Source organism: Callospermophilus lateralis, chromosome 13 (genome assembly GCF_048772815.1).
Source record: "Callospermophilus lateralis isolate mCalLat2 chromosome 13, mCalLat2.hap1, whole genome shotgun sequence".
NCBI classification, from domain to species: domain Eukaryota; kingdom Metazoa; phylum Chordata; class Mammalia; order Rodentia; family Sciuridae; genus Callospermophilus; species Callospermophilus lateralis.
Genome location: NC_135317.1, coordinates 78,775,869 through 78,798,936, shown reverse-complemented (window position 1 = coordinate 78,798,936; position 23,068 = coordinate 78,775,869). Strand labels below are relative to the sequence as shown.

Sequence of the window (23,068 nt, the reverse complement as noted above, 5' to 3'; positions counted from 1 at the left end):
GGTAACCCCCTTCTACCCGTGGGTCATAGTGTGGACCCATAAGGGCTGCACCCTGACATTTGATGTTTGTTTCTGAGCATAAAAGCCATCCGTGTGGATAATGAGAAATATAGGAAAGAACAAGGATGATAAAATCACCAGCAATCTGCCACCTACAGAGAACTACTGTTAACATTTTGATGTTCTAGAAAATTTTCCACACACATGAATGTAGATATAGATACATACTTTTACGTATCGACAGAATCTATCTAAAAATGGTTTTATAAGCCAGGCGTGGTGGCACATGCCTGTAATTCCAGCAGCTTGGGAGGCTGAGGCAATAGGACTATGAGTTGAAAACCAGCTTCAGCAACTTAGCAAGGCCCTAAACAACTCAGTGAGACCCTGTTCAAAAATAAAAACATTAAAAAAATGGTTTTATATCCCTTTTTATTCACTTACCATTTCCTTGTGTCAATTAAAATTATTTTTAAGGACTTTATGATGATATAACACTGGATTGTATGATTACTCATCTTTTAGATCTCGTCTGAAATAGCTCCTCTTTAGGGAATCCTTCCCTCACCTCTCTCTGACCAGATTCATTTTCTGTTTGATGCTGGGATTGGGTTTATTCCTTCCATGGTTTACTCCTTCCATGTTACTCATGGCCCAGGGAGTTTCTGGGCTTATAAGGCCCACAGAGCCAAGGCCAAGTCTGCGTACCTACCCATGTATCCTCCATGCCTGGTGCAGAAACTACAAACATTTCTGGAACAAATGAATATCTGAGTATCGTATTTATTCATTCTTAAACTGGTGGCTATTTAGATTGTTATCGTTGATGATGATGATGATGATGATGATGATGATGATGAATATTATTATTACCAAAAACACTTTGATGATTCCCATTGTTTGTGGGGTCAGAGTCAAGGTCAAGCACGATGGGTTGTGCCTCCTGGTACACAGCACAGTCTCTCTCAGGATGTTCTTCTGAGACTGTTTCCCAGTTCCTTTCACCCCATCACCCCAATTCCTTGCCCACACCCTCCACACTACAAATCCCCGAGGGACACTTGATGTTCTTCACCCCAGTTGCCCTTCGGGGCTGGGGAGGACAGGGCAAAGCAGGTCCAAGACCTGGCCCTTATTGCCTACTCTCTGTTCCCTGAGGCCTTGGCCTCTTCTTGAGGAGAGCAGCCTCCAGACTGGAGGGCCAGGAGTGTGGCAGTTCTTGGTTGGCCCCATTTGGCAGGGGGGCACAGATGTATGGAGCAGAGACAAAGGAGGTTGAAGCACACACCACCTCTCCTTGGGCTGCATGCATCACTCCTTCAACTTTGGCCTTGTTAACTCAAGCCCAGGAGAGGTTGCCAGTTGAAAGTTTGGAGAGTGGGGGTGGAGAAGGGGAGGGGAATAGGAGGCGGGAAGGTGGGCCTTGGCACTCGTGTGTTCTTAGAAACACTGATTTGAAGGTGGGCAAGGAGATGGGCTTCCCTAACCCTGAAGGAGAAGGTGAGGCACCTTCTCTGTCTTGCCCCATGCCCTGACAACTTTTCTATAGTAGGAAAAGAGGTATGGGGCTGGGGACTAGTGACGCCCATTTATCTATTTCATGTGCCTGGCATGGCCTGGTAAGGGAGATTCACAGCCTGGTTCAGTCGCTACCTCTGTGAGCTCTTAGCCACTATAGAGATTATGGATGTCTGCAGACCAAGGTGGCCAAGGAGACCTTCCTGGCCCGCCTGTGGTAGGAGTAGGGGACATAGGAGACTGGTACCTGGCAGGTTGCTATGTTGAACCCCAATCCACATTCACTATCTGAAGCCCAAGTCATAAGGGAGAGGCTCTTGGGGACTGTCTTCCTGCTACCTGCTTCCAGAATTTCTCTGCCTTTTGGGAAAAGAGGGCAACCGATCACCTTCGCGTATCCCCACCCAAGACCTATTGTAGACGGATCTACTTGTTCATTCATTCGAAAAGTATTTTTTCGAGTGCCACATATGTGCTGGGCACTGGTATGGATCCTTGGGAGTCATTCCTTAACAAAACAGCTCCTCTTGGAGTCTGCATTGTCACGGGCTGGGGGACAGATGCCAAATAATAAACACAATGCTTAAATTATGTAGAATGCTAGAAGGTTGGGGTATTGGAACAGGCAAGAAGAGCAGGCAAATGGGATTGGGAGTGCAAAGCCAGGGGGGAGAAAGGGTTGCCACTTTAAATAGGGTGGTCAGGGAGGCTCCATGGAGAAGGTGCCATTTGAGCAAAACCTGGAAGGTGAGGGCATAGGTCATGCGGACATCAGGAGAATGTGTCTGGCAGGAGAGAAAACTAGAACAGAGGTCCTAGGGTAGGAATGTACTTGAAGTGTTCGGTGACCAGCATGGAGTCCTGTGCCTCTGGAATGGGGTGATAAAAGAGGAGAGTGGCTGAAGATAATGAGCCATTGGTTGGCCCCATATGACCTGGAGGCCTCTGGAAGGATGTGGGCTTTTATTACGAGGGAAATGGGAGTCATGGCAAGGCTTAGAGAAGAGAAGGGGCAAAGTCTGCCCTAGGTTTTAGAGGATTGCTGCTGTGCTAAGAACAGGCTCGGGGCAGAGGTGCAAGCAGGAGACCGGCAAGGAGCCATTACAGCCATTACAGACAGTGGGGGCTTGAATCTGAACCATGGCAGAGGAGGTGGTAGTAAGTGGTTAATTCTGGATGTGCATTTTAAAATTTTACCTTTTTATTGAAGTGAGATTTTCATGCAGTAATGTACATACATCTTAAGTGTGTAGCTCAATGATTTTTTGTTATATGGATATACCTATATAGCCACCACTGGATTAATACTTACAATATATTCTATACTTGAAAGGGTCCCTTGTGCCCTTTTCAGTCAGCGCTCTCCAAAGGTTAGGCACTATTCTGACATTTATTCCCATAGATCGATTTTGCCTGTTGTGAACATTTATAAATGGAATTGAGCAGCAGGTACCCTTCTGTGTCTGGCTCCTGAAGCCCAAATTTAGGGCTGAGACTCATCCCTGTTATGTGAAACAGCAGGCTTCCCCACCCCACTCCTGCTAGAATTCAGCATATGAATGCACTAGGATTTGTTTAAATGCTGGATCTATTTTGAAATAAGAGCCAAAGACTTTGCTTCTGGCTTGGATGTGGGAACGAACCTATAGATTGAATATGAGAAAGAAGAGTCAACGTGACCACTTTCAATCCGAAGCAACTGGGAGGATGGAGTTGGCATCACCCAAGACGAGAAAGGCTGCAGATGGTGCAGGTTTGGGAAGCAAGCAAAGGAGTTCAGACTTAGCTATGTTGCACTTGGAGTCTCACAGATCCCTCAGTGGCGTGTTGAGCAGACAGTGGGATATAGGAGGAGAGAATTCAGGAGAGAGGCCTGGGCTGGGGGATATAAATGTAAGAGCCACTAACATGTACCTGGGGTTGAAATTCACAAGGCTGGGTGAGATCCCCAAAGAGACACAGTACAGATAAAGAAGAGGACCAAGGACCAGGCATTGAGAAGTTGGGCAGGAAGAGGATGCCCCAACACATTGAAGACAAACCCCAGATGTAGGAGGAAACCCCAGAGACAAGTGTGGTCCTGGAAGCCAAGTGCAGAAAGTACATCAAAATGGCGTGAGAACTCAGCTATTTCCAATGCCACCAACAGGGAAGTGAGATGAGGACTCAGAGGTACCACTGAGGGAGGCCAGGCCATGAGTGACCTAGATAAGGGCAATGTCAATGTCAATGCAGTGTGAGGGCCACAAAGTCTGATTGGAGAAGGTTCAGGAGAGAAGAGGAATAGATTGAAGGCCACTGATTTAGATGACTCTTTCAAGGAACTTCGTTGTAGAGAGCCAAGTATCAGGGCAGTGGCAGTCGGGACCAGTGGGGAGCAAGCATTTTGCTTTGTATTTTTTTTTTTTTTTAAGATAGAAGAGTGTTTCATATGTTTGTGTGCTGGCTGAAATATCCAGAGGACAGTGGAACACTAATGATGGAGCAATAGAGAATTTCTAGAGTGACGTGTAACCTAGCAGGGTGGGGAGCTAAGGTGTACATGGTGGGGCTGGCCTTGGATGGACCCCAGAGGCTCTTCTGTGTGCATAAGTCGAGGTGCAGATGCTGGAGGTGAAGTTCTCTTCTGACTGTTTTGGCTTCCTCAGTGAAGAGGGAAGCAGGGTCATCAGCTGAGAGGGAGGGTGCCGAAGGAGGTATTGGGGGGAGGAGCAAGTGTGAAATAATTCTGTAGGAAGTGGGGAGTGACTAGTCTCGGGACATCTACTCTAATTGGGCGCAGCATGAAGGGCCCACCTGAAGCCCACAGCGGTGAGTTGGAAGTGAGACTCAGCCACACCGGTGTGTGTTTATCACCAGCCATGTTCAACTATGCAGGCGCAGGCGTGGAGAGGGCAGGGGGCTCGTCCGTCCTTTGTCGGTTCAGAAGTACCAGGTTCCTGCTGCCATTAGGTATCTTATCATGGTCTAGAAGTTGGCTTTGGTCCCTGCATTCATGGAACTTAAAGACTAGTTAAGAGACAGTAAGTAGACCTGTCAACAAGCAGGTAGGCACAATTATCATTTGGGAAGAATTTGAGGGAGGAATCCACCTTGGTATTCTCTGTGTCAGTTCTTGGCTGGTGTCTCCAAAACCCTGTGTTGACATCCGGAGGGACCCACAAGGGCTCAGGGCTCAGGTAGGGAGGGCCTTGTAGGCCATGTGGTTCATGGTCAAGAGTTTGGATTTTATTCTAAGTATACTGAAGCCTCTGAGTGGTTTAAGCAGGGAATGTCATAATTCAAATTACATTTTAAAAAGGCCAAAATTCCTTAACAAAATATTAGCAAATCAAATCAAGTGATATAAAAAGGATGATATATCACCGCCAAAATGGCTCTTCCGTGTATGCAAGAGTGACTTCACATTTGAAAAAAAATCAATGAGGGTAATTCACTGCCTTCGCATGAGAAGATCGGCCTGCCCGTGTGTGAGGACTGACCGCAGCGGTTAGGAGAGGACCAGAGGGAGGCCTGTTGGGACTGGGGCAGCCGGGGTGGGGGGGGCAGTGGCGAGTGACAGAGATGGAGAGGACAGGCAAGGTTTCGTACGTGGTAGAGCGAGAGCCAGCTGGGAATGAATGCACTGGCTGTGCGGAGCAGGGAAGGACTCACAGGTGACTCTCTGGTGAGTGGGCCGGCCCCTGGTGGAGGACGGTGCCATTTCTGGAGATGGGGAAGGAAGAAGAAGTCGAGAGATTTGGAACCTGTGGGGTTCACAGTGGAGGTGAGGTGACGGCAGGGTCACTGGTGGTCTTCTCCCTTCCTTCTCCTGCGGGGTCGGGCAGATGGACCCCTCCTGCCTCACATGGTCTCAAGGACAGTGTCCTTCAAGCCTCCAGCAACCTTCCTGGGCACCTCCAGCTTTCCATCTGCTCTGCTCCCCCTCACTTCTCAGGAGGCCATTGGCTTCCTTAGACTGGGGTGGCAGAGGTCGGGATGTGTGACTCTGGGCTCCACCAAACAAAGGAGACTGCAGAGTTGGGGGTCCTGCCCTCTGAGGGGCTCCAATCAGCCTGGGAGACAGTGGCTCCTGGGACAGCCAGGGCCCACTCCTCCACTCATCCTCAGTAGCCCAGTCCTGGACAGTGTGCCTCATTTCCTCCTGTCCCTGGAACCCAGGGTCTGCATCAGGGGTTGTGTTGACCCCTGTACAGTGGTTGTCCCTCCCAGCAATCAGGGTCCCCTCACAGCTGCCACGGGACACTGAGTGGCCCAGTTTCTGCTAGTGCAGCAGAGAGGGTGGTCTGGCACTAAGCAGGCAGCTGGAATACCAGCCCCAGTCCAGGATCCTCATGACATGGCAGGCAGCATGGGGACCCCAAGCCTGGCCTGGGGACATGCTGTGTCCCTGTCACTCCGGCCTCCTTGTAGCAGCCCTTTCACACAGAAACCACCTCCTTTGCCTTGTGGAGCAGAGAGCTGTGCAGTGCAGTTGGCAGCAGTGGCGTGGGCACCGCCTGCTCTCACCGCCTCCTGGCTTCCAGTTCTCAGCTCCCCACCCCTGGCCAAGAGCGGCTTCTCAGCCCTTTCTCTGTCCCCAGGGAACCCAGGGCTCTGGCAGGCAGGACCAGTAGCTCCCCAGAGATCCTCCTGGGGACAGGAGAGAGGAAGGTCTGTTTAAGAAAACTCCTGTACTCAGATATTTTTAATGATCTGCCTTCCAGAAAAAGCATCTCCCTCCCCCTGTCTTACGAGGGTGTCTAAGTGACATGAGGAGTAAGAGCAGTCTCTCCAGACAGGCAGACCTGCAGCAAAATCCTACTTCAGGCACTTAGAGCTGTGTTCTCTCGGATAAGTTACTTAGCACTTGTGTGCTTCCATTTCCTCTTCCGTAGAATAGGTTTCTTAATACTTCCTTTCCTCGGCCTGCTGTGAAGCTTAGAGATGATGATGTCCAGGGGCTAGTGCATAGTAGGCGCTCAGTACAGGGGCCATTACTATTGTTAAATAATGCAAAGCTTATTTTTTATTTACCATTTGATGTTCTGTGACTCAACGTTATGTGGCTGTTGTGATCCCCCTGGGTTCAGGTCAGTGTCAAAGCAAGGCTGCGTGCACTAGAAGGCTGGGTGGGGTCTGTCCCACTGTCCTGCTCACCAGGGCCAGTGGTTAACACATGCCTGGCTGGCACTTAGTAAGTGTCTTAATTAATGCAGGAAGGAGAAGAGCTCATCTGGAGGAGGGAGGCCGTAGAGGGGAAGAATGGGGCCAGGTCGGAAAGTCAGTTGGGTCTTCACATTTGCCCACACGGGGCAAGGGCAGGTGACGAAGGGCCACTCGGTGAACACGTCCTTGTGAGTTAGAGGTTGGAGCACAGAAGGCAAAGGGCTCCCCAGGCTTACCCAGCCAGCTAGAGGGTGGGGATCCTGGCCTCCTGGTCCCCAGTTCAGCTTCTCCGTCCCCTGTCATCCCATGATGACTGTTTGTATGAGGCAAAGGGTGGTGAGGGTCCTCTGCCCTCCCCGGTGCCTCGTGCCCCCAGGAACTCGTCCTGGGCAGCTTCTATGGGTGCGGGCCTCTGAGGTTGCTGAAGCAAGGGCTCCCTTGGGTCTGGCAGCTCTAACTTGTCTTGGGCAGGAAATCATTTGGTGTATTTGGGGACTGGCTGTGCTCCACAGACACACCTGCCAATGGTCCCCTATAAACAACAGTGCCCCACCCCCACATTAGGGACTGTGATACAGCAAGGCGGACAGGGTGCAGGGCACTGTCGGCCCCCAGGGCTGACCGCAGTCTGGGAGCGAGGGGTGTGCAGGTATGAAGCCACACCATCACCCCCACCTCTGTCTACTCCCAGGTGTGTGTTCACACAGGCCCACGTGAGCGTATGTGAGAGTGCACACGTGCATGTGCAGGGGGCTACTGCTGTTGGTTTTATGTCAAAGAGTAACTCTAGGCTTCTAGGCCGCCTGTTCAGTCTGCTCACCCACTTCTCTGCCCACCCCATAACTTGCTCCCTCATTTCCAGGGTCCCGACAAGAGTCCCTGCCAAGCCACTTTACTTGTGTCCCACCCAGCGCTCACCCTCCTCCCTGACACAGAGACACAGTTTACATGTCCAAGTCCATGAGTACTTCTGATGACTCCGGTCCTGTCCTCAAGGGCCCAGGCCCACAGTCTAATAGGGGAGACTGACAGGTGCTAGCAGGAGGCCACAGCAGGCACACAGGCCAGTCGGATGCTCAGTCCCACGCCTCCTTCTACCTGTGATCCAGGCTCACTTCCCTGTCCCCTGGCCAGCCACTTCTTAGCCTATCCAGGCCTTGGAGTTGAGAAGAATGAGAAAACTCTAATTCCTCCTCCTTCTTGAACATGCGGCCCTCAGCTTGGACAGCACCTCCTCTAGGAAGCCATCCTTGTTTGTCTTGAAGTTCCCAATCCTCCCTGTGCTTCTTTTTAACACAGCTCTTCCTGCCAGGGACAGTGGTGCATGCCTGTAATCCCAGCTACTCTTGAGAGGCTGAGGCAGGAGGATCGCAAGTTTAAACTCAGCCTGGGCAATTTAGCAAGATCCTGTCCCAGAGTAAAATAAAAGGGCTGGGGATATAGCTCAGGGGTAGAGCACACCTGGGTTCCATCTCCAGTACCAGAAACAAAACAAAACGAACAAAAAAACATGCCTCTCTCAAACTGAGCTGACCTATGAGCCATGTGAGCTATTCATCTCCGAATCCAGTCGGTTGCTTAGTGCGTTTGGTATTCAGTGAATCCCTGAGTGATATAGGGTGGCTCTCAGCACCCAGGACTTGCTGGACCCATGCAGAACACTTGCATGAATGGTCTTGTTTCAGTCCTTGCACAATTTTATGAAGAGGCACTAGAAGTATTTTATATGAATAGTATAACATATCCCCGTTTCCACACATAAATCTGAGGCCCAGGGAGGTTTAACAACTCGCTAACAGTAACGTTGCTAAGTTGACCAGAATTGGCGAATGAATAACTGCGTGATTGAATGAAAGGACCTGTATTTGAGCCTTGACTTCAACACCTGCTGGGCGACCTTGGGTAAATCACTTACCTCCTTGGGTCTTGGATCTGTGTTTATACAATGGGCATAATTCCAATCCCTGCCACTAAGAGTTGTCTGGGAACAGGAAGGAAGGGTGAATGGCCTCCCTGTTGAGCACTGGCTCTGGGGGTGTGTGTGTTTGGGGGTGGGGTGGGGGGTATGAATCCGGTCTGCAGCCCAGGCACTGCCCATGGGCTGGCCTGATGGCCTGGCACTGAGGGGACAGCAGGAGCTGATGTGGGCCACAGGACTGGGGACATGTGAGTGGAGGAGAGACCTGAAAGACAGAGGAGCTGTTCTGGGAAGATAGGAGGGAGGGTCCGGAAGCAGATGGCGCTGCCTGCTTGGCAGGGGAGCCGGTGTTTGAGCAGAAAGCTCTTCCCTCGCGTGCCACGCTGCTTACCACCTGTGGCAGCTGTGGACGGCTCCCAGCTGCAGGGAGAGGAGCCATCACAACCAGTGAGCATGGGACCTACAGAAGGGCAGTCCTGCCCCGGAGACCTGCACACAGGAGCAGGAGACTGCTGAGGTGGGGAGGGCACCACCGTGGTGGCCAGGGCAGGCTGGCACTATGCTGTCAAGGACCCTGCAGCTCCGGGACCTCCGTGTAGGGGCTGGGTGTGAGGAGGAAGTCCGCTGGGCAGGGAGGGGAACTTCCCTAGCCCCTGACCGCCCTGTCGCCGTGTGGCTGGATCTGCCCTCAGCCCACAGTCAAGACCCCAAGAAAAATGATCAAGAGAAACCCCTGTGAGGAGAATCACAGACAGGGAGCCCTCACCCAAACTGGGGAGGGTCACTTCTCTCCTTGGTACAGGGAGACTTGTGACTGGGAACCAGGAGGCCTGAATCTGGTCCTGGGACTGGCCACCTCTCCTTCTCTGGACCTGCATCCTCATCAGTAAACAGGCTGACTTCTCTGGGTGGATGCTGGCCAGAATCCAATGATGGGGACACGCAGGGTCTGACAGAGGGAGGGAGGCGCAGTGCATCTGGGGGCGGGGGCAACACATGGGCTGTGGATTCGGGCTGGCTGAGCTCGTCCCCTGATCCTGGCTCCGCCATCACTCGATCATTCTTTTGGAGCCTCAGTTTCCACATCTGCCCAAGGAACCGAAGACATCTGCTTCATGGGATCATGGAGAGAAATGTGTGTGAGAACAGAGTGTAACCCATCATCTCCCTCCAGTACCACGGAGCTCGTTCCTTCCTCTTCCTGCTGTTCAGTGGGAGGGAGGGGGATGGCTGGGTGGTGGCGTGCAGGTGTATGTCTGTCTCTCTTGTGGTTGGGGTGGACGGTGTGGCTTTGGGAGTTCCTGATCCAGCACGCCAAGCCTGCCATTGGTAGGCTGGCCTTGGGGAAGTGACTTTGGTAGGGCCAGGAGGTGCAGAAAGCCCTGGGTATAGATGACATTGTGATCTGCCACTGTTCTGGGTACAGTGCCTGGGGCACCTGCCTCCGAAATATCAGGTGGACACCTCCCTTCCAGCAACTGCTCCCTTCAAGCAGGTTGCTGCTTCCAGCAAATCTGGGGGTCCTGAGGCTGGCACCAGCAGGTCTCTAGGAAGGAAGCCTTATGGTCTTGTGGAAGAGGGAGTACTAGTGTGTTGAGTAGCTCCTTGATGTCAGCTGCAGTGTTGGGTGACCTCTTTGGTAGCATATCTAATTTTACTTAGTCCTGCAAGCCTGGTGTCAACACCCCATTAAAAATATAGCCATAGAGAACCAGGGATATAAGGTAATTTCAAAGTCATTACCCATTAGTAAGTAGCCAAACTGAGATTTGAATGTGTCCCTGCCACATAACCAGGTGGATGCTATTTGTGCTAGGCCACTGTCCGCAGGGCTTTCCAGATTGTGGAGAACCATAGCCCCTGTCCTTAGGGATCTTCTAGGCCAAAAGTAAAATAATACAAAATCTTGCAGATAGCAAGAGAAATTGGTGCACCCAAAGAAGGCTGAGATTTCTAAGAAGTCTGGCCTGGCCTGCTGCCTGGTTTCTTTTAGGCCCTGCCTACTTTCTTTCTAGCTGTAGAGCCTGCTTGTGCTCATTTACACAGCTGCCTCAGTCACAGGTGCAGGAGAAGCTAAATCAGGAGGTGTTGCTAGCCTCACACAGAAGAAATAATTCCACGAGGCCCACGGAGCTGAGTGGTGGAGGTGGGCAGAAGGGGAAGCCCAGCAGGGTCTTGGGGGTGGTGCAGCACGGGTCTCAGGGACACTATGTCCACAGGAGGGAGACTGGGCTCAGTCTTAGCTCAAACACAACCAGACAAGCCACAGCCTTGGGCCTCAATTTTCCCGCCTGTGAAATGGGGAGAACACAACCTGCCCTCCTCACCTTGCCAGCTGATGGGGCCTCCAGCAGGAGCATGGTTTGGTAGTGCTTTGCCAGGGGTACTGAGATATGCACTGTAGAGCTGGGGGGGCAGCCTCTTAGCCCTCTCTCTTCTGCTGCCCAGCTCCCAGACTCTCTCTCCCCATGTGGGGAGGTGTCGGGGGTTGCCCTGAACAGGAGCTATGCACACACCTTTAAGTCCTGAGTAAAAAGGTCCTGGGCTGGTATTGCACCCATTGCAACGAAAGTGGACTTGACCTAAGCTCGGATAGGAAAGGTGCAGCCCTGGGAGTGGGCGTCACCAGATGGCATTGAATTATACCCACCTGTTTCTTGTAATCCTACCCTTTTGCTCTTTTATGGATAGAATGTTCCATGGATTAGCTCCCCCCGGAAATAAAAGCCGAGCCTCAGAACGTGCCCCCTCTCTTGCCAGCCTCTCATTTTTCTCTTACCCCCCCCTCATCTTTGTGGGACCTTGAGGCCAGGAGCCGGGAAAGCCATCCTAATGCCCAGAAAAAGGTATCCCGTGTCTGCGTGGTCATTTCGTGTGACCCCAAATTCACCTGACTGACCCTGGTTCAGTAGCCCTCGATGGACGGGGGCTCCAGGGAGGTGTTTCTCCATTGGGGCAGTAGGTCACATGGATGGATGTGTGATGGACGCTGCGGGACTCTGTTGTGTTCCTGTTTCCTGCACGATCCGGGACAATGCCTTTGTTTTTCTGGGCTTCCCCCTTCACCCTCCTCCCCAAACAAGGGTGGAGAGAGCTACTTTTGTGCAGATATTGGGCTGTGTGCCACTGGATCTGGCTACTCTGTGTGTGTGTGGTCAAGGACGAGCAGCCTTGGCATTTCCTGGGAGCTTGCTGGAATTGCAGAATCCCAGCCCCACCCCTTCCTAGGCTTGTTGACTCATAATCTGAATTTTTAAAGGACCCAAGGTGATTCATATAGACACTAGAGTTTGGGAAACTCAGGCCGTAAAGGACAGTGGGGAGTGGACCCTCGGCTTCCTCACAGCCCCTTGGGAACATCAATGCATGAACACAAAGCCCCTGCTTTAGGATTCACTTGAACAGCTTCAAATGCAGAGACTTGCTTGTTGCAGAATGCATTCATATATCAAAGATCACTCGATGGATGCCGTGGCATAATCCCAGCAGCTTGGGAGGCTGAGGCAGGAGGATCGCAAGTTCAAAGCCAGCCTCAGCAAAAGTGAGGTGCTAAGTGACTCAGTGAGACCCTGTCTCTAAATAAAATACAAAATAGGGCTGGGGATGTGGCTCAGTGGTTGAGCGCCCCTGAGTTCAATCCCTGGTTCTTTAAAAAAAAAAAAAAAAAAAAAAAAAAAAAAATATATATATATATATATATATATATATATATATATATATCTATCTCACTGAACACCCCATAGCCATATACAATCATTGTCAATAAAACTAAAATAAAATAAAGGTCATGAGACAAGCTAAAAAACACAACAGGAGGTTGGCCTGGGCTGCAGTTGCTGGGCTTCAACTCCAGCCCCTAGGTGCCTGCGCTTGGGCAAGGCCCCAGGTACCTCTGTGCAGAGGAGATGGAGACCTTCGTCCCAGGATGGTGGTGAAGAGTGGAGGGGAGACTGTGTAAGAGCCACGGCCAGTGGTCCCCGTGGAATCACTGGGAGGTGGGTGGGGCCCAGAGCAGCTCTACAGCTGAGGAAACTGAGATTCTCAGAGGCGATGTGATTTGCAGACACGTCAGTGTGAGTCACTCCCAGGCCATCTCTGCCTGTCAAAAGCCGGTGGCAGTATTTTGTTGCCCTGAGCCGTGCCTCCCTGGCCCACCAGTGTGCCGTGTTGGAGACCGTGGGTGCCAGCCACATAGGATGGGGACGGGTGAGAGAAGCGTGGAAGGTCAGATCTTTGTGCGACTTGAAAGCTGGGGCCTTCCAAATGGCCCAGATTGTGGGGTTTGTATCCGCTGGGGAGGGTAGCCTCGGCCTGTGTCCCCTGCTGCCACTGTTCACGTGTCCGCCCTCCTCCCGTGGCTGTGGCGCGTGTCCTGCTTGAGTCCCCCAAGGCCCATTACTGCTGGCTGTCCGCGTTTTCTTTTTCCAGCTCTGAGCACGACACTTTGAAGTTTTCGTGAATGGTGGATGGAAAAAAAAAAGCTCTGATTTAATAAGCTTCCTCCTCCCCCACGCACATCATAATGTGAGATTTCCCCCATCCAGGGTCGCGGCAGGTGGGTGTGATTTATGGAGCCTTGCAGAAGTGGAAGAAGTGCCTGAAAATGAATTTATTGATCAGCCCTTAGAGAAATTGCCCTGCCAGGCCCCTGCTCTGGGATACTGCCAGCAGCTACCACGCGCCTCCATTCTCTCAGTTCAAATGACAGGGCACCTCCGAGAAAGGAAAGGAGGAGGAGAAGGACGAGGAGGAGAAGGAAGAGGTGGCGGGTAGGCTGCTCCCTATGGAACCACCCACCCTGGCAATGAGGAGAGGGACTGGTCCTGCAGCAGGAAGAAGTGTGGTTCGATTCTTGCTAGAACTGCCAGATAAAATGGCTTGAGATCCTGGGGCTGGGCAAAAGGGCAGGATCTCAAATGGAACTCTCTAGAATTCTATAGCAGGTCCCTCATCTGTGAGGGCTGGGCTGGGGCTCCTCTACCTGATGAGAGGGATATTGTTCAGATGAAGGAGAAGCCTCAGACCGGCTTCCCCTTGCCCTCCCTCCTACCTTATGCACATGGAAAGGGATTGTTGATATAGTTGGCTTGTCTGCCATGTTTGTAACTGATTTTGATTCGTGGTGCTTGTTCTTTCTTTTCTCCTCCTCTTTTTCTGCCTCTTTGATCCTGCTTGAACATTTTATATGGTTGTTTCCTTCCCCAAATATTATCGGGTGCTTACTGTGCACCAGGCTCGGTGGGAGTGCTAAGAAGATGACACTGAACTGGGCTTTGTCCTTGTCCTGAGGTATTGGCAGCTGTGCCCTCAGGGAGGGAAACAGCATTTTTTTCTGATTGTCTGGTGTTGGGAGGAGGAAGGAGTTGGTCCCCTCCACAGTCCAGGGCTCTACTGTGCCACCTCCTGCTGCCGGCTGCCCTGGGAAGGGGGTCCTGCATCTTGCCTGCATCCACCTGGGTGAGCCTGGGCGTCTCCCCCCACCTGTTGCTGCATCTGTGCATCTGGGCCCCTCCACCCCTGGAGCTGGGGGCGGGGCCTGAGAAGATGCAGTGGCTGGTGGGGCCCAAGGCCACTGCTGCATGCTTCCGTGTGCTCGCCCTGGGTGGCTGCTGGCCGGGAAGGGCTGGTTTCTGGATTGGGACTAGCCTGGGCTTCATGTAAATGCCTGTCCCTTGTGGGGCTGGTTAAGTGTGCATGGGACACAAGGTAGAGAAAGTATCTGGAGGACTTCACAAGGAAAAAACAATCAGAAATTGCTGGGGACCAGGGTTCAGGGGCTGTTGGTTTGTTTGCAGTGTTAGGGGTGGAACCCAGGGGTTTGCCCATGCTAGGCAAGGGTTCTCATATGGACTATGCCCCCAGCCCCCAACTGCTATTATTTGAGTTTTGAACCCCACTGACCTGGCGGCAAGTTGGGGAGAACGGCCAGAAGCTGGGAGAATAAGACTGTACTTTTTCCATGTCCCAGAACTGGTCTCTCCTTGGGTTCAGATGCAGCAGAAGGGACTGGATTTAGACTCTGGGAAGGACTTTCCAATGTAGAAGTATAAGGTCCGGATTGGAGATCCGAGGATGGGTGTGGATTCCTTCTTTGGAATGATTTCCAAGGTGGAGAGCTCTCTCTGTCCTTTCTGTCCTCCTCCCACATCCTGCCATCTGTCAAATTTTTTCCGGAACAGAGGGCTAGATGCTGTGAGCTTTAGGGAGCCTGACAGCCCAGGGCAGTGAGAACAGAGAAAGAAACAAGTCCTGCGAGAGCAGTCGCCTCCTCACAGTAGAGCAGCCCTTCCTCCCAGGGCCTCCACCCCCCTGGACTGACTGCTGGGAGTGGGTGGGTTACAGTCCCGTGGTGGGAAAGGGCCTCCAGATGCTCAGGGGGGAGGTGGGGGAAGGACCTGGCTTCCCCTGAGTCTGCCCCCCACCTCCATCCTCCATGCTGGCCACTGCACAAGAGAGATTCCCAGCAGGTTTGGCTTCTTTGGGACGCCATCGTGGGGGGCGGGGGTCCCAGTGCTGTGCTGAGTAAGTTCTCAAACCTCCACCCGCTGCCACCCTGGTCTTCAGTAAGACAGATCAGGGAACTGACTGAAGCCATCGCCAGCTGGGTGGAAGACCCGGCTGCAAAACAGAAACGAAAGCCCCCCGAGACTGGCCTTCCAAGGTGCAGCACAAGTCATTTTTGTTTATCTATGTCCTGTAACCCGTTTGGTGTCTCTTTAAGAGCTGACAGTGTTTCCCAGAGAATCAATCGGAGGCGCCCTTCTGTTGTAATAACCTGGGTCCCTGGCGCTATTTGCTGAGCGCCTGGGTAAACTAGCAATGCCCCTCCCCCTCTACTTTTCCCAGTGTGCCCCCGAACAAAGCCCAGGCAGGGAGACTCATTCCAGGACCAAGGCCACAGCTGTTAATGGGGGGAGCCTTGGTGTGCGCTTGAAGCTTCCTCCACAGCACACTTCATTCATTCGTTCGTCTTTTCCTTTGTTCGTTCAACAGATGTCCAGTTCTCTTTTCTTTCCATCTTGCTCCCCATCTTCCTCAGGTGGGACACGCATTCCAGAGAGCATGGGATCCCTGGATCCATGGAGCACCTGCCTCCTGGGAGCAGCCCCAAGCTGCACAGTGGTGAGGGGAGTTTCTCTGTGGTCCTCCCTCTGCCTGTGCTGAGCTCAGCCCTCCCTGGAGGAGGGCCCACACATCCCAGGATAAGGAAAGGTGACCTGCCAGAACCAGGAAAATGTCCCCTCCGATCCCTCATCCTGCAGATGGACAAAGCCCAGGCAGATGACCCCAAATGGGAAGGGTCTCGCCCAAGGCCAGCTCACTGCTGGCAGCGCCTGGATCAGAAAGTGTCTCCCAGCTGGGCTCATATTGGTGCACATCTGTAACCCCAGCAGCTTGGGAGGCTGAGGCTGGCAAGTTCAAAGCCAGCCTCAGCGCTTTAGCGATGCCCCAAGCAACTTAGTGAGACCCTGTCTCAAAGTAAAACATTAAAAAAAAAAAAAAGGGCTGGGGATGTGGCTCAGTGGTTAAGTGGCCCTGGGTTCAATCCCCAGTACCAAAAAAAAAAAAAAAAAAAAAAAAAAAAAGAAAAAGAAAAGAAAAGAAAAAGAAAAAAGAAAAAAAGAAAGTATCCTGACTCCTGACTCCTGCCACATTGAGGTATCCCACGGTAGGATTGCCCTCATTTGGGTGTCCTAACTTTGGCAGCAATGGACCCCCTCTGCTTTGTGAGCTGGGAGAATTCTGCCTCTTTAGTTCCTTCCTGCCCTGGTCTCCCCATGTGCCATCTGGGTTCCAGGATTCTTTGCTGCCTCTTGTAAGAGACTGTACTCAGCCAAAGCCAGAGAGGCCTCTGGGAAGCCAAACGACCCGGCCCACTCCCTCCCCCACCGTGACAGGCCTTTCCACTGTGCTGGAAAAGGAATTTTGCCCTTCTCACCAGCGTGGTCATCCTAGAGAGACCTCGCTGCACTAGCTGCTCACAGGTCACTAAGGCCGTGTGCAGATGAGATGGTTTTTTTCCAGCCACTAGATGAGTCAGAAACCGGTCCCCGTGGCAGGTGAAGCCATTTGGCCTTGATTCTTTCTCCTTCCCAGCCACATCCTGAGAGCTGGAGGCCCGCAGTGCTGAAGTCTGGGTCCAATTCTTGAATTTACTGAGCAGGTCAGACACCCTCCTCTTCAAGGACCACCCCCACCAGGATGTGGGGACTGTACCTGGCCTTGGGGAAGGAGGTGGTTGCATCTCAGCATCACCTAGGGTTCTCTCTTGACGGTGCCATCCTGGAACATTCTGGTATGTTCTAGACCAGGGGAAAGGAAGGGGGTCATAAGCTATTATACCTGGAAAATGTGTCTTCCCCTTTGAGGTCCCTTTCCCTACACCCTGTCCCTGGTGGCCGCCTCTGAATCGGAACCACTCAGCAAGCCCAAACCTGTTTTTGTGGGGTGGCAGGGCACACCTGGAGAGGAGAGGTGCTTCACCCCAAGGTTTTGCGGCAGAACTCAGGACTTGCTGTGTGGGCATGGAGTCTGGGGTTTGCTAGTGGCTGCTGGAAACGTGTCACCTCATATGTCACTCGCATGTCAGGCTAGGCCTCCCCCACAGACCCAGAGTTCCTTTAGGGCCGGGGCTCTGTTTCTTCTTTGTACTCTCAGCACCCAGAGAGGGGCTCTGAATGGGAAGGAGGGAGGACACAGGAGGTTCCTCAGAAAACAGGCCATTTTGGCATCATGTACATAAACTTAATTGTATTTCCCACCAGGCTGTGGGGTTGTGTACCCTCAGCAAGTGACCAGGAGCTCTTTCCAAGGCCCATTACACTAACGACCTAATCAGTTTATTCAGCTCATTTCTTTCAAGTGGCTCAGAACGCACCCCTCCTCTCTGTGGCCCCGTGGGCTTGCCCTGGCCATGTTGGCCTGACCCCTCTTTGAGGGATCAGTGGACACCGATGCTCGAGATGACGGATGACGTCACAGGGTCAGGAGCGAGCAGGGTTCTTAGGCCCCAGACATCCTGCCCCCGGCCCTGGGCCCCTGAGCCAGACTCCCCTGGGCAACGTTACTATTAAACATTTGGCCCCTGGAGTGTGCCGAGCGCCTTTGATTGTATCTGGTTTCCTGTTCTCCTTTGGGAGGAAGAATTTCTCTGCAGGAAGTAGTTTAATAGTCTGAAAGCCTTACTTCCCTGGCCTTGAGATCCAAGTTTCCAGTTTCAAGTGGCTAGATCCTTGATAAGAAGAGAGGCAGGAAGGAGGGGGACCAATACCGCTGCCTCCTCTCAGCCAAGGGCGAGGGAAGGGAAGATGGAGGCTCTGGCCTGTGCAGGACTGACGGCAGGACTGCGGGAAGATCAGGACCCTCTGCCCCGCCCAGGACCTGGGTGAGGAGCAGATGGTAGCAATCAGGGGCTATCACCCCAGCCTGGTTTCAGCAGCCGATGGGGCAGGTTAACATACCGTCTCCTTCACACACCCACTGTACCATTTCTCTCCTCTGCATCTAGGGGCCTGGTCACCTTGCTCACAGCTCACCCACAGATCTGGCAGCGAGGTCTTTGGGACACCTGAGCTCAGTTCTTCCTGCTGTGACTTCACTCCTGAACTTCCAGGGAGTGAACAAGGAACACAGAAATCATTTTAGGTGCTCACAACTTTGATGCCAGGAACTGGTTGCAGAGGATGGAGCAGCTGAGACACCAATTTGGGCAGGGAGGTTCCGTGGAGCCTGACCCCAACAGGAATCTGCCCCTGGGCTGAAGGACCAAAGGAGGCGGGTTGTTCCTGGAGCCTGGACCCATGGTGGGCCTGTCTGGTGGGAGGTCAAGTCAATGAGAGGTCCCTCCCAGTTCCTCTAGTGCTTCAGTGTTTCCCACGGACTCAGCTGACCCAGGGGCTTGGGAAGTGCACCTGCAGGGGTCAGCCCTTCCGTGATATAGTGCAGGGCAGAGCTAGGAAGGAAAGCTTCAGGACCAGCGTGTTCCAGTCTTGTTCAAGTAGCGACACAGTGGCTCCGCTCATTCAGGCCTCCATGCCCACCCTTTCCCACGGCACCCTCCTCTTTTCCCAATCAAATACCTCTTCACCAGCCTGGGTCCTGTGGTACATTCATCATCTGATGTCCTGTGAACTTTTCCTGTTCTAAGGAAGCTTATTGCTCATGTTCTCAGAGTCAGCCTAAAAATCAGTCCCCAGTGGTGTCCAGGAAGAGCCCTCCTCTGAGGCTATAGACAGGGAGAGGCCACCCCTCTGTGCACAGTTGGACCTCCAAATGGAAGTGACCTCATTCATGAAAGGGGACTATTCATGAGGCAAAGGACCAATGAGGAGCTGGGGCGGTCTCATTGTTTGCTGGGATCTAGCAGGACACAGAGATGTGGCTTCTCTGGGCTGCAGGCTGGAAGACTGGGGAGCCTCTGCTGGTCTCTCAATATGCTGGGGCTCACAGCTGCTGTAACATGTTGGTGGCTGGCTGCTAGACTGCTGGCACTTGCATATATCTCTCATCAGAGGTCCTCATCACTGCAGCCGTAGGTCACAGGACCTAAGCAGGGGACCAGGAGTTATTTGATTCAGCATGAGATCCCCTGCAGCTCCCAGCTCAGTGGGGAATGAGCCAGGGAACTAGGGTCCTTATCCAGCACACTGTAATTGCCTCCGGGGTCAAGACCATGCCCGTCTGGCTGACCATCTCCAATTGAGCAGCTATCATTTAGTCCTTATCTCTGACTCTCTGAGCTGTATCACGTGGCAGAGCCTCAGTCAATCATTTCTGAATAAAGGGATGTTTGCATTCATTAATCCATTTTTACAAGTATTTATTCATTCAACAAATAGCTACTGGGATGCTGAGTTGATTATGCAAAATAAAAGCTCTATCCTAATTGAGCTTTTACACTCTAGTGGAGAGAAACAGATACAAATGCATCAATACACATATAGCGAGCCAGAAAGTGAGATCATCTCTATCAGGAAAATTAAACATGGCATGAAGCCACGGGGTGATGGGGACCAGTTTTACAGGGTGGTCTGGGATCTCTGAGGAGGTGGCATCTGTGCTGAGACCTGAATGAGGGGAGAACTAGCCTCCCAGACACCCTAGGAGATGAGCAGGAGGTGCCAAGGTCCCGAGCGGAGAGAGTGCCCCCCGTAGGCACACACAGGAGTGTCTGCGTGGACAGTGTGTGTCCCCCGGGAGAGGAATGGGGTTCCACACAAGGGGTCGAGGGCAGAGAGACTTGCTTAGTGGTCAGGATAAAAACCCCAGACTACTTGGTTCTTTCCTCTCTTAGGCGTTCACACTCAAAGCAAGTCTTATTTCTCCTGATCCCAAATATGTTCCGAAGCCACACCCTTCTCCCCGCTGTCCGTTGTGCCCGCTGGGGCTCCTGGCCCTCGTCTCCTGCCTGGGTGGCTAAAATGGCCTTCCTCTCATTCCCGGCTACCACACATTCTCCATGTGGCACCATGTGTTGTTCCTGGAGCCTGGACCCATGAAATTAGCAGAAATTAGATTATATCCCTCCTTTGCTGAAAACAGCTTTCTCCTGCACTCAGAACCTTTTCTGTGGTCCTCAGTGACCATCCCTGCCCAGGTCTCTGGCTGAGACAGCCTCTGTCTTGCCCTCACCCCTGGGCCTTGTCCCCACCAGCCCTCTCTTCCTTCCTCAGCACCTTCACCTGGCGGGAACGTCTGGAAGGCCCTGCCCCGGCTCTCTGCCTGGCTGCTCACTGATGATCATTTAGCTCTTGTCTTCTCCTCAGCGAGGAGGGCTGGCTCACCCAGCCCAAGTTGGCGGCACACTCTGCCTGTCACTTCCTCTCTCAGTGCCTTGAGGAGCCCCTTGATAGATCTTTTCACTCTGGAATGTTCTGTACGTCTGTTTGCATGTCTATTGTCTGTCTCTCTGCCTTCAGAATGGTACTTTTTTGAGAACCTGTTCTCTCCTGTATTCCCAAACCCTAGCGCCGAGTTCCTGGGCCTGAAAGGTGTTTAAGGAGTATCAGTTTAATGATTGAAAGGGAGAGAGCCCAAACTGCCTGGTTGCCCCAGTGGGAATAGAACAGGTGGCTGAACACCTGGGCAGGAAGTGTGCCTGATGGCCTTGGGAGGAGGAGGCTCCAGAGCAGGGTATGGTGGCATCCTCAGAACTACTTGGTCCAGGAGGTTCCCTGCAGCAGGCCAGGTTTGCCTTCCCACCCTCACCATGGCTCCCTCCACAGTGCACACCTCCCTCATCTTCCATCTTCCAGAGAGGCAGAGCTGGCTCAGTATGAGTTTTGGACATGGACACGCCTCAGTCTTAGAAATCCCATCTCTGCTTCTTCCCGATGGAGTAGCCTTGATCACACTTCCCCATCCCTCTGAGTCTCAGCTGCTGTTCTGGGCTGTGCTGAAGAATCTGTGAAATCGTGTCTACATGGTCCCCGCCCAGCATATGGAAGGCAGCAAGGAACGTTCTCTGTCATCAGCATGTTATTGATACCTACCAGCTAACTATTGCCTTTCAGCACCCCCCATCTCCATCACTTAGCCTCAAAATCTCCCTCCTCTCATGGCAGCCTGGCCAGAGCCCAGGGAAGAAGCAGTGACTTCTGCCCTGTCCCATTAAAACACAGATCTAGAGATCTCATCATGGAGAGTTTCAACAGTAAGCTTCCTTCCACTTCCTTTCTCAGTGGTCCTTTTCCTACTTGGGGTCTTTGCAACCCTATTGCTCCAGGGACCCAACTTTTCATGTTACCCTCACCAATAAGAAGATATTCACTAATTTCCTATGGTGTTATCTTGGCTTTTTAAAATATGCCTGGAGAAGGCAAGTCTTACCCTAAAGGGACATTTTGTAATGGTGGGACTCTGCATCTCGAGGAAGACACCTGTATCTTTCTGTCATAGCTTTAAGGAGCTGTCTGCCCTGCTGGCCTGAGGATTGGCCCACTTGGTGTTTTCCTGTCTCTATGGTCTGAGATTGAGCCCTCCTGGGGTGGCCCTCTCTCTGGTTGGTTCCTAGCACAGTACCTGGGATGGGGAAGACTTGGGCCTCACTGGGAAGGGATATCCCCAAGTATTGGAGTCACTTCCACACCCACCCCCACCTCATGGATGCTTCTGCTTCCCTTTCCCACATGTAAGGAGAGGTGAGTGTCTCCCCCGATCCTGGGAGGCAGCCCCCGTGAGAACCTGCCCTACTGAAGTCAAGGTCCTGAGCTCAGCCTTTCCCACCAAGGAGAAAATAGCAAGAAAAACAGATGAGAACTGATACCCTGTGCACAGGGTCGGCTGGGACCTGGTTTTGGAGGAGCCCCAGGAAAGCTTTAACCCTGGGGGCTCTGAGCAGTCGGGGAGGGTGGGGGATGGGGGTGCACCTCTCCAGCCAGAAGTGGTCGCTTCCCTCCCCCAATCTGGGATACTGTCCATGTACTCCTCCCCTCTTTCAGTAGGTCATCATTGAGGTCACTGGGCCTACCCTCTGTCTCTCGGTGGTATCTACTTTCAACAGGGTCCAGTGGTTCTCATTTTAAACCTCTTAGGCAAGGAATATTCTGAATCTGTCCATCTTATGGATCAAAATGACCCACAATCAGCCTGGACCCTGGAGGAAGCTGGGCTTGGAGTCAGGAGCCCCGGGTGAGTGGAGCTTTTAATCTGTTCCACCGGATCCATTATCTGCTGGGCTCGTGGCAGGCTGGTTCCTGGGCTCACCTGAGCCGTGACTGTTAAAGGGCTGCATAAACAATAAACGTGATGTAAACCATAGATGTAAACGGGACAGCACCTCTGGCCTCACTCTTGCAAAGGCTCACCCTGGGGATGTGGCCCTACACTCTACGGGGGGGTGGGGGGGGGGACAGACAAGACAATTTTTCCCACAGAATGATCCCTGTTCCTTTGATCTTTGCTCAGAGACTCATGCTTAGAACTTCTTTCACTGCCCCTGAGAGGACATGCAGGGGACAGTGAGACCATCGGGAGCCAGGCCTGAGTAAGACGTTTTGCGGTCCTTAGGCTGGGCTTGCTGAGCATCTAGAGACACTGGAGTTTTTCATGTGCGTGTTTGTCTAGGAGCTTGGAGGGGTAAGAACTCAGGCTAAGGATATTGGCAAGATGTTTACAGACATTTGCACATAGAGTATCTCATTTCATCCCCTCCCTCTGAAGTAGGACTTATTGTACAAAGGAGGAATTGAGGTAGCACACTGCAGACTTGGGTAGACTAGAAGCCCACATATTTGGGACTTCTGATCCAGCATCTGCCATAGGCCTCGCCATTCTGCTGAGGATTCAAGGAGGAGGGAATGGGATTCCCTTACTGCAAGAGAGTTTGGCACAATTGCCAAGACCAGCCAAGACCCCTGAATGGTTTGGGGACACAAGGATCCTAGGATCACAGAGTAGGGAAGGGGCAGTGCTGCAAAGCTGTTGGAGTCATCTGGGGTCCTCAGTTTCTCCACTGGAATGATGCAGAGATCAGATGAGGTCCCA

General features: G+C 52.4%; 1 protein-coding gene across 2 annotated transcripts in view; it reads left to right on the top strand.

Moving 5' to 3' along the window:
• The window catches only part of Adora1 (adenosine A1 receptor), a 31,869-nt gene that overhangs the window by 5,832 nt on the left and 2,969 nt on the right, over positions 1-23,068 (top strand). Inside the window, exon 2 of one of the 2 annotated variants that reach the window (XM_076831879.1) lies at positions 22,117-22,213. The exons of the other annotated variant lie outside the window; for it this stretch is intronic. Within the exon in view, the coding sequence (XP_076687994.1) occupies positions 22,117-22,213 (97 nt within the window). The remainder of the gene's footprint in view (positions 1-22,116; positions 22,214-23,068) is intronic. 2 annotated transcript variants of the gene reach the window in all.